The sequence below is a fragment of the Centruroides sculpturatus genome, unplaced genomic scaffold (assembly GCF_000671375.1).
Source record: "Centruroides sculpturatus isolate CEXI.00-Female unplaced genomic scaffold, Cexi_2.0 scaffold1564, whole genome shotgun sequence".
NCBI classification, from domain to species: Eukaryota; Metazoa; Arthropoda; class Arachnida; order Scorpiones; family Buthidae; genus Centruroides; species Centruroides sculpturatus.
This window is the reverse complement of record NW_019385704.1, coordinates 135,376-147,302: the sequence shown is the minus strand read 5'-3', so window position 1 is coordinate 147,302 and position 11,927 is coordinate 135,376. Positions and strand designations below refer to the sequence as shown.

At 27.0% G+C, this 11,927-nt stretch overlaps 1 protein-coding gene across 2 annotated transcripts in view; it reads right to left on the bottom strand.

Annotated features, from left to right (window-relative positions):
• Positions 1-11,927, bottom strand: part of LOC111641359 (magnesium-dependent phosphatase 1-like) — a 26,024-nt gene that overhangs the window by 5,279 nt on the left and 8,818 nt on the right. For both annotated transcript variants that reach the window (XM_023387507.1, XM_023387505.1), the window contains exons 4-5: positions 3,791-3,898; positions 843-928 (exon numbers count right to left, since the gene is read on the bottom strand). In XM_023387507.1, coding sequence (XP_023243275.1) covers positions 843-928; positions 3,791-3,898 — 194 coding nt within the window. The remainder of the gene's footprint in view (positions 1-842; positions 929-3,790; positions 3,899-11,927) is intronic.

Sequence of the window (11,927 nt, the reverse complement as noted above, 5' to 3'; positions counted from 1 at the left end):
ACCTGATACAAATTGTATAAAATTTGATAGTAGGGTGAGAAGATTTACTTTTTAATTTTTTAATTTTTTTTTAATTTAATTTTTTAATGTTAAGGTGTCAGAACCTAAAATGAAAGGCTGACGTCTGATCATTTTTAATAATGTAAAAATTTACCTATTGTTGTTTGTTTTTATGAAGTGATTTCTTCAAACCAATGTAAAAGGTGTACTTCTATGGTGCATGAAAAGGATTAATTGATAGACTCAAAAATTAAATATTTTTTGTAAATAGTCTGAACTTCTAATTTATAATTGGAAGAAAATATCTTGAGTTCATCATGAAAAAAAAAAAAACGTATTTTTTAATTAAAGAACTATTCAAAAGATGGATAAATTTTTGATATTTTATCAGTAATTAACGAAATTTAAATAAAATATGACTTTCAGAAAAAACAATGTTAAATATAAATCTTATAACGTTTGGATCATATTACTTGAAACATCTAGCTTAAAAATGCAGAATAAATAATACCACAGCAAGTCCTTGTTTAATGTTTTATAACATCTTTATGGAAAGATACAAGTACATTTGTAATCATTTACACATGTTATGATTATTATTGTTGAATTTTCTTTATAAACAATAAAATTGATTTTATGAGGTAAAAAATAGATACTGGAGGTTACAAACATAATTAAATGAGATTAATATCCAAATTATAACAAAATCAATTTTAACCTTAAACTGCATGATATGTCATTTCACCTAACATTGTCAATATGTTCTTGGAAACTATGACATTAAGTGAGGACTTGCTGAATACTAGAAATATTTGTACTTTATACAACAAAAGTATATTTACCAAGTTGTCTAACATCTCGAATATTACGTTCTTCATCATCAAAAAATAACATATGCTGATATTTATAATTTGTTTTTTCTTGAAATCTGAAATAAAATGATGAGAAAAAAAATATACCCCTGTATAATTTTAATGATATTTATATTTGGCAGATATTACAAAAATTATAGCTACAATCCAATCTAAATGATATATTTGTAACAATAACATAAAGTTATAACTTTCATATTTCATAAACATTGTTGTTTAATAGTTTTTTAAAAATTTATTTTATATGAAATATGAATTTACACAAGACTAATAAGGAAACAAATATTTGTATTTAAAAGGTCATTCCTGGAAAACTTGACAATTTTCCAAATTGAAGAATTTGTAAAATTGTCAAAATTTCAATTCCAAATCCTGGAAAATTGTTTTTCCTGGGATTCAAGATTTAAGCTTTAAGCATTTTACCAACTCATTTACAAACTAATAAAGTTAAGTAAATTCAAGTTAAATGCTTGAAATGATATAATGGCTGCAACTACTGATAGCAAAATCAGTAAACAGCAAAAATTAGACAATCAAAAGAGAATTTTGGTTGTCTAATTTTGTTTTTATATCAACAATAAACAATTGTAAAGCGAATTCCGTGATGATAAACTTTTTATGTGAAAATTAATTTCAAATTAACAGAAGAAAGTGGTTTCCAAGACAGCTTATCTGAAACAGTTCATACAGATTCAAATACAGTAGAGCGTCGATTATCCGAAATGTCGATTATCTGAAAGAATTCCAGTCGGCAAATTTAAATTTTCGCCAGTGCTGTAATGCTGCAATCTTTGGCTATGTCTTGGGCTACTCAAATATTTTACGTTTTTGATACTAAATTAACTTCTAAAGTATAATTTTTTATTGTTTTTATATTTTTCAATATATTTATTTTGTTTGTACAAAATAAAAAAATAAATTTTAATGATACAATAGTCTTCAATAGGCTTAACATCGACAAAACTTCAATGCAAAGCGACATGCAACGAAGAAAAATTTCAAAATGGGATAGGTTAATATATTTTTTTGTACATAATCAGTTATCCGAAATATTGATTTTCCAAACAACCCCAGTCCCCAATTGATTTGGATAATCAATGCTCTACTGTATTGATAATATTAAGACTCTGGTCTTTTCAACTCTGAAAAACAAATATAACGTTTCTCAAAAATACTGTATTCCAAAATTATTGATATATTAAAATTCAACACAATACAGAGCTACTTTGCTTTTGATTTGCAGAAGTAGATGGAATAACATTGTAGATTCCTTTACTTTTTAATAAATTTCTTGATATAAAACTAGGTGTAATGCATATGGTGTATAGTTGTGACATCATAAAAAATGGAAAATCTCATTTCTGTACACTTTAAAAAGTGATGTGACTGCAACATCACAATAGTTTAAGCCTAAACATTAATTTTATCAATAAAAAATATTTAATATTAAAATAAAATGCTGAAGAATATTTTACATATTGTGTTGAACAAACTCTGGCATCTAAAAAATTTTGTTGCATTTTCAAAATCTTACAATTCATTTTACGATTAGGTATATTGTTCTTATCATAAGTATTTAATGTTGTCTAAATTAATGACATGTTATAAATAATTGAAGTTCATCAAATGCAAAAGAGCAAAAAGTTTGTTAAGGAACATGCTAATAGTAAGATATTACCAAGTCATTTTTAAATAGGAAACTAAGCAAGCATCATAAACACATCAAGAACTGGTATATATAATCTAAAAAAACACCAGTACACCAAACCAGTTAAACAAACACCAAAAATATTTAATATAACAAACAGATTATAGATGAAAATGTATGTGATGAAACATGGATGAAAATGTTTGTTATATTAAATATTTTTGGTGTTTGTTTGACTGGTTTGTGTGGTGTGTTTTTAGATAAGCAAGCATCTTAAACATAGTAATTTATTCTGGCACTTGCTCTTTTCACCTTAAGGCCAATTCAAATTTCATGAGAATGGAAAAGAGAAGAGAATGTCTCTCTGCTCATATTTATACTGATGAATGAGAAACATGCATGTACTTTTGATACTTGCAGTTAGGTATGCTTTCAAGGCTTTGTTTTAATCATAAAATTCTTAATTAATCACATATAATCTCATTTTTAATTTGAGAAGAGAGAATGGAGAACATTATAAAAGAAATTAAGGAAGATAATCCCAAAGTGTATTTTTGATATTTCAGGTAACTTTTAAACATACTGTATATGTAAAGATAGCATCTATTCAGATTTAATTAACTTAAAATACTGTATATGAATGATAAAATACAATACTAATTCATCAAAGAAAATTCTGCTCTAGTTCTAATCATTTCAATTTTATCAGTCACACATTTACTGCGGAGATGCAAAGGGTTTAAGCTACCAACAGAGAAATGTAGGATTTCTGTTGACTGATCACTGACCAAAAGAGAACAAAAATGTGTCACTAGTAATGCACAAAGTGTTGCACACTAAACCTGTTTAGTGTCATCTCAAAGTAAGAACCAGACTTCATACATTGCAGATCTATCAACCATACAGCCTCAGAAGTTTGGATATACAGATAAATTAACTATAGTAACTTAGATTCATATCTTGGATTAAAATTAGACAAAAGACTAATCTTCAGGCTCTTACAGAAATTGTATATAATATCAAATAGAAGCGAATGAGTCTGTTGACATCTTTGCCTTTTGTGTCTTCCTGACACACAAACAAGACACTCAGTTACATGTTGTTATGTCAAAGAGATTTCTTAAAAGAAAATTAAAATGATTTTAGAGACATTTTTTGATGTGGAAAAATGCAGCAGTCCATAACCTGCATCATTAAAGTCTGAAGGTTTTTAACATATAAATCTGTAAATTATATGCAGGAAATTATGTATAAAATTTATAAATTATACCTTTTAAAATGAGTTGTTTTACGACCAGGATATATTTCAGGAAATTCAAAATACTTTTCCCAATCTAATAATTTTAATAGCTGTTTAGCACCTTCTGGCCATTCAGTCCTACAATATAAAAATTTCAGTTTTAATAAATTTAAAATATTAGAGATAATAACTGAAAAGTAAATGTTATCAATGTAGAAAAAATTTATCTGTATTTGTATAATTAAAAAATTGTGTGTAAATTTTATTGGGCTACAATTTGAAAAAATTGTAGACATAAATTCCCACTGTCGTCTAGCTATCTATCCATCTGTGCTTCCTTAATCTCAAGAACAGTGTTAGATAGATGAAAGATGAGACCAGATATGGAAACCTTAGTGGCAGAAGGCCCCAATTAACTATATAAGAACTTCTGATACAAACTGGAAGTCATGTTATTTCAATTCAAAAATTTTCTCCTGAAAGGTGTTAGATAGATGACCTCTATTGTTAAAGGAAAACTATGATGTACAGGGACAAGCCACTACTAATTTGAGGTGGAAAGCATGTATTTTAAATTAAATAAATTAAAAATATGATTAAAAATTGCAGCCCAGCATTGTGACAATGTCACAATAAATAATTGCTTGTTTATTTTAAAATGTTTCTGATATACAGGATGGACATAGTCTTTCCCATATTATAAAATTTTATTTTTAAAAATCTGCTAAAGCAGCAGTATTCAATTTGTGACAGTGTTGGCTAGTTTTGAAAAGATTGTGCTACAGTTATTAAAAGAAAAAATGGCTTCCATGTAGGAAAAAGCAGTGTGTCCATTAGTAATGCTAGATTGAATCAGCAATTATTGTTCAATGCAGTTTTAGAATAAAATGCAGATGATCATCCACTATTAAAGAGACTATTGATGCTGTACAGGTTGCATTCCTTCTAAATTCACACTTTGGGCATCTTGTGAACTTGAGTTTCTACATTGAGAAAAATTTTACACAAGAGATTTAACTTGTATGCATATAAAGTGCAGATTATCCAAGCATTGAAGCATTGAGTAATGACTGCTACTCCTTGTGACAGATTTTGCATTGCATAGATAATGACAATGATTATCTAAAGGGTGTGTACCTCTCAGCTGGAGTTACATTTATTTATTTATTATATATACAATAGATCTCCTCCCCACATCAACAAAAAAACCCTTAAGATATAATACAAAGCTGAAAAAAATACTAAAAACAAACAACAACAAATAAAATGTGGTTACAAAAAATTGTAAAGAATACATTTACGGTTTCTTTTGTATTGTGGGTATTCAATATGAAGCATGTATTTGATATTATTCATATTGACACCAATGCAATAAAAAAATGATCTACGAGAACTAGTTGAACAAAAAAAATGGAGTATAAATACAGGATAAATTCGAAATTTTTCTCAGGGTACTCTAATGGGAAGCCAATCAGACAAAATAAAATCATTAAAATATTTTTTTAAAAGTAAACAATTGAAATATTTGATTCTTTTACTGATTATAGGAAATCCTACTCTAATCCTAGCAGAATTTAGTGTACAAGTGAAAAGTAAATTATAAAATTTGTTTAGTGTAAAATAAATTTTATCTAGTTCTTTTGAAACTTTATCAAGAGAGGGTGTGACCATGGACCAGATGGATAATCAATGAGTGAATGAAATTAAGCAAAAAAAAAAAAAAAAAAATAGTTCAAAGAAATGCCATCAGATTCCATGACAGATTTCAAGCACTTTAACTAACTTATCGATATGGCCTTTAAATGGTAATTTGTTATTGAAAATGATACCAAGAGTCATTGTATGAATGAGCATATTGTAATGCATCATCATCATCATCATCAACAACAAAAGATGACAATACAGTTGGTATAGTCAAAAGGAAAAATTTATGAATATGGGGAGCAAAAAAATCTCCATTTCATCATTGAAAAGAAAAATAGCCGTAAATTGAATGTTTGGATGTTGGTGCTTACTAGATGGCAGAGTCATCATTCCTTTGCAGAATCAACATAAACAGCTAGCATGTATGTACTGTACTTGGACATGTTGGAGCTTTTTTTATAATACCTCACTAAACAAGTCAAATCCTCCACTGGTTTTCCAAAAAAACTGCACTATCAGATTGGATATTAAGTGTTTGAGATTTTCTCAATACCACACTTTCCAACAGATAGACTGGATATGATGATCCAATATCCTTGTCACCATGATCACTAGATTGAAATAACCTCTTTGGATTTTTCCTGTGAAGCTATGACAAGGATATAAGCTATTCAACATGTGTACCTGATGCTGAAACACTGAGAAGATGGATAACAAACTCTTGCTTCTGTCTCTGCAGAGATGTTGGAGAAAGCTTAATAAGAAATTGAACATTGGGTAAATGTACTCAGGATCATAAAGGATGCATATCAAAATTTATAAACATGTGTCAAAAAACTTTATAATGAACAGATTTTACCAGAATGTAAGACAGAATATATCTGTAATATAAATATACTTAATATTTATATGAAGTATTTTTATATATTTATATAGTCATATTTTGAGAGAGGTTGGACTTAATGAAGATGTTATTTGTTATTAGCATTTATAATTTTTTACAAAATTCATCACTACCCTCAAAATTAAACTTTTTGCCATTCAGTAATAATTGAAAATATAAAAAGTTATAAGTAAAAGTTTTTTCCTTCCAATAGTGAAACTAGTGATATTTATCACATCTTTCTTAATTATCCACAATTAACAGAGATCAAGATTAAAACAGTTTACTTTATTTCATCTATTTAACAGTGCATTTTGGATTGTAATTTTCCAATCCCTCTTCAGTCTTACGGCTTCAATGTCGAAGGTTGTTGTCTACAACATAACGAACAAAAGATTAATTCATGTTAATATACTTTTGTTATCCAGAATAATGCATATAGTGCACAATTTTTATGCATCCTAATGGTGCAATTTCTACACATCAATCTCATTCACTTACTGGCATGATTTCTTTGTCTATTTTTGATGGAAAAATGCAACACTTATTAGCTCCTTATTATCTCTTAGAAGAATTTTAACTTCAACAATGTGATTCATAACATGACAAAGGTCAAAATGTAGTTTTTCATTGTAAATATTTTCACAGTGGAAACCAAAATTTCCACAAACTATAACTATAATAAAAGACACAAGAACATTACTTATATTCTGCAAAAGAAAAAAACACCGTCTGAAAAATCAACGTACTGAGTATGGTATGGATCAGACTAACCTCAGTACACTATAAACAAACAATCAATGGCTGAGAGTAAAGCCCTTCAAGACCTGGCTCATACTTACATTATAAAAATATTGTTATACTGAGGGTTTAATGTCCTTGTAATATAGTTAATCAGGGCATCTAGTACTACACTTACCACTTTAAACTCTGATCTTATCTTCTTTATAATAATTAAATAAAATCTAAAAAATAGCTAACTTTGAGATGAAACAATCTAAAGTTATGTTGCTTATCTAATTGCCTAATTCTCAAATCTAGGGGCAAACAATCTAGATTTAGATGAGAAAAATAGATTCTAAAGTGAAAATTACTCAATATGTGGTATAGACTTCAATATTTTGACTTAAAGTAAAATGGTGGTTACTAGTACTGACCACCATTTTACTTTATTGCCACCAAGAGCACTGTAGCTAAGGTCATTGCCACCAAGAGAGCTGTATCTAAGGTCACAGCCACTCTATGTCGTAGATTCTAGCTTGCTTCTCTTGATTTTAGTAGTATCTTGCTTCTGTACTTCATATTTTTCCTGATAACAACAGGGTTATGCCAAGTCATCTATATAACTCTGTTCTGGAGAAAATTTTTGACTTCCAGTATAGATTGGAAGTTCATATATAGTTAATCAAGACCTCTGGTCCCCAAGCTTTCCATACCTGGCCTCATCTTTCATCTATCTAACTCCATTCTTGAGATTAAGGAAGGACAGACAAATAGATGCCAATGGAAATTTATAAACCTGCAATTTGAAAATTGAAGCCCAATAAATAAACATAAATAATAATAATAATGATAATAAAAAAAATAAGAAACAGATGTAAAAAAATAACAATAAGTAAAATAACAATGGTATCCCTACAGATATAATAAGAGTCCAACAGCATATGCTCTCTCTGATATCAACTCTTTCAATGTTAACTGGGACTAGACAAAAATTGTACAGGTCTGGAGCTAATACCAATTTTGATATGTGGAAGCATTACACATTTATAAATCAATTAGTTAGGGGCAAGCTATCAATTACAAGGACATTAATACCTTATCCATAGCAAGGAGAGCCTTTTTTTGAGATAAATTATATGTAACCTTCGACTTACTTTTATATCTGTAGGGATACTGTCCTTATTTTACTTCTTGTTATTTTTTTAACCTTTGTTTAACCTTTATATTATCATCANTTACAATTATTCAGCAAGATATTCTTTACATTGAGTTTTAATTATAATAAATGCTTTAAGGTTTATGTAACATTTTTAAGAGAGGTGTTTTATAAATATTAAGTACATAATTATATGTAATTTGAGAGCAATTATTGGAAACTGCCTGAATTACATTATATTATGTTTATATTCCAAAATAACATTTTCATATGCTAAAAATAATTTCTTAATGTCAATTAGTCAATGAAAATGAATATATTTATCAATATATTTGAATAAACTGTCAAGCACTAATTTTAATTATTTTTATTTTTTATTTGTAATTTAAATGATCTGGCTTCACTTATTTCAAATGTTTATTCTAGAACATTTTCAAATTACTGTTATGTTCAATATTAACTTACTTATGATTTGAGGAACATAAAATATGACACAGCAGTTAAATGCTGGTGTCAGTTTAATTACTATAATGTTTTTAGTTGTATTTAAGTTTTTCTACAATTTATGATTTCTAAGTGATTTGAATGAATGTATATAACTGCTGCTGTAACTAATCTAAGAAAATTCTTCAACATATATTATTATGTGACTTTTTTCTTTTTTTTCTCTTTTTTCTCATAATCTCAAATTTCTTGCAAAAATGTTGGAAATTCAAATACACCAATTTAAACATATCTTAATACAATATCTCCACATTATATTGTGCATATTGGGAGACAAACAAAATAAGTGATATATCAAATGGTGCAATATAACTGATATATCTATTCATCTGTTTTGTATATTTTCAATTTTCTTGCTATCTTGATTTTTGCAGGCTCTATTTCATACAATGGTAGTCTAAAAGTCATTAGTTGGAATAAGATAACATTTCTTTGCTAATAGAAATTCAATGACAATTGGTTTTTTAAAAATTTTTTGCTACAATACTTTTATATTTGGAAGAAAAAAATAAGCATAATAGATCTGAATGAATTATATAATGAGGGGTTACTGTACTTATATGTAAAACATAAATTATAAAATTATATGTTCTACTTCATAATGAATATGGAACTAATCCTTTTCACACTAATAAACACAAGCTCTATTCTTATTTTGGGAAAGTTTATAGTTATTTTGATTTGAATTTATTTTGTTTAAAATTTTTTTCTAACAGATTCATATCTTTTGTTAACAGAAGATGATAAATATAGTTTAAAAAATTATATGAATTTTTATGTCTGTTCACACAAATAAATAATTTAAATTTTGCCAAAGGCAGTCATAGGAAATAATTTGATGAATGATGTTATTGAGAATATTTATTAATTATATATTTTATTTATTCTAAATTTGTTAATATGAACAGACATGATATTGCTGATGATATCATATTTCTTTGCAAAGGATATATCAACTTTCATACTTAAACTACTATTACTCATTTATGATTCATTTTTAAATATGACACAATCTCTATACTTAATATACACAATTGCATAATTAGTTGTTATGGTAAATATAAATTTTGATAATTACGTAAAATATTATTTAGTCTGAATTTCTATACAGAAGAATTTATTTAAATGTAATATATATATAATATATATATTACATTTAAATAAATTCTTCTGTATAGAAATTCAGACTAAATAATATTTTACGTAATTATCAAAATTTATATTTACCATAACAACTAATTATGCAATTGTGTATATTAAGTATAGAGATTGTGTCATATTTAAAAATGAATCATAAATGAGTAATAGTAGTTTAAGTATGAAAGTTGATATATCCTTTGCAAAGAAATATGATATCATCAGCAATATCATGTCTGTTCATATTAACAAATTTAGAATAAATAAAATATATAATTAATAAATATTCTCAATAACATCATTCATCAAATTANATATATATATATATATTAATATATTATATATAATTTTAATATTTAAATAATCATAAATTATTGAAAGCATTGTTATTACTTAATTTTTGCTTAAATTATTAATTAAAAATTTGAATTATTCTCTATATTCTTTTCAAAAGTTTGTGTAATTAGAATATATAAACTTCTAATGATTTTGACATGCTTTAAATACATAGTATTATACTTTAAGAAAAAATATAATAATATAATTTAACAAAATATGTCTATACACACAAGTACATACAGAATTTTGTTTTTATACAGTAGATACATGTCCAAAAAGTCCATGTAAACAAAAGATAGTTTCTATAAATGAAGGTTGGTTCTAGATCTTAAAAACGAATGAAAATAATGATTAACCAATGAATATAATAAGATGTGTTTAAATAAAACATTTCAGTTTTAGTTAATAAATCAGAGAAAAAATTGTAATATAAGCAAAAATAACACAATCATACAAACAATACACCAAATTTCAGATTAAACTTTTTCTGACTGCTTCAATTCTGAAATAAAATCAGATTGAAAGATTGTTGCTATACACATTGAAATGAATTATATAAAACAGTTAAATTTTAAAATTTATTTCATTATATGTCTAATAGCCTTAATTGCAAATTCTAAGAATTTTGTTTTTTAAAAAGCAATTTTTTATAAAAGGAAGTATAAATATTTTTCATAGAATTAAAATCAAATGAAGATTTTTAAGAAAGTACTGTAAATTTATTGCAATGTGTTAGATCAAAACAAATTGTGTAATAAGAGAATTAGGATATACAATGAAAATGTGTATTTATGTAAGTGTTATATATGTTACTGTGAATGACCGATAGCTGGCAAATGTCAACATTCTCCAGTGAATGTCAGCATTCACATAGTCATTTCTTATATGTACGAAATATTTGATAAATATCATTATTTCTCACTTACACCAGCAAATGTCGACATTCAGCATGCACTGATGGTGAATGTTGAATAAAAATACTTTTATTAAGTTAAGACAAAAATGCAATTTTTTAATGTCAAAATAGGAGAAAACTTAAGTAACAGCACATGTAAATAAACTGTTGAACCTAAAATGAACAGTACATTCTTAATCAGAAAAGAAAAATAATACACAAAATTACACATACACATATATTATGTGATTAACAGTATATAATCTTATTTATTGCAACAACTTAAACTGTTATGGCACTTTGAATTGCACAAGAGTCCCTTGCTTTTACAACTGAATTTATTCGTGGAACATTTCTTTTTGCAATGACAGCGTGTATAGCCTTGCCCTCCACTTTTCGAATTAGCTGCAGCTGCTTCTCTCCACGATATTTGTTAAGAAATCTCATCTATGGAAAGTAACTTTTCTTTACAAATTACGAACTGATTACATTATTACATGATTACGAACTGATCTGTTAATGGTGTCTTTTATTCAGATATCACTGACGCCTTACTGACAACCTCTCTTATCTTCCGCCACTCGACCTGACAAACAGATCCTCACCTCACAGGATCAAAAGACCTTATTCTACTTCCTGCTACCCACAAAATATTTGGCGACAGACTGTCACCTCTCTGTCGACATCGGCTTCTCAGGTGTCATTTCGACCTCCACCAAGGCTTATCTGTGCTTGTCGACAAACACCGGCAATTGTTCGAATGTATAATAATATAACCAAATATTCAGACTTTCACCAACGTATTTTGTATGTGTCAACATTCTCTAATTTCGGTCTTTCACAGTAACATATACATACATACATTTTACACTATAGTATTATAAAT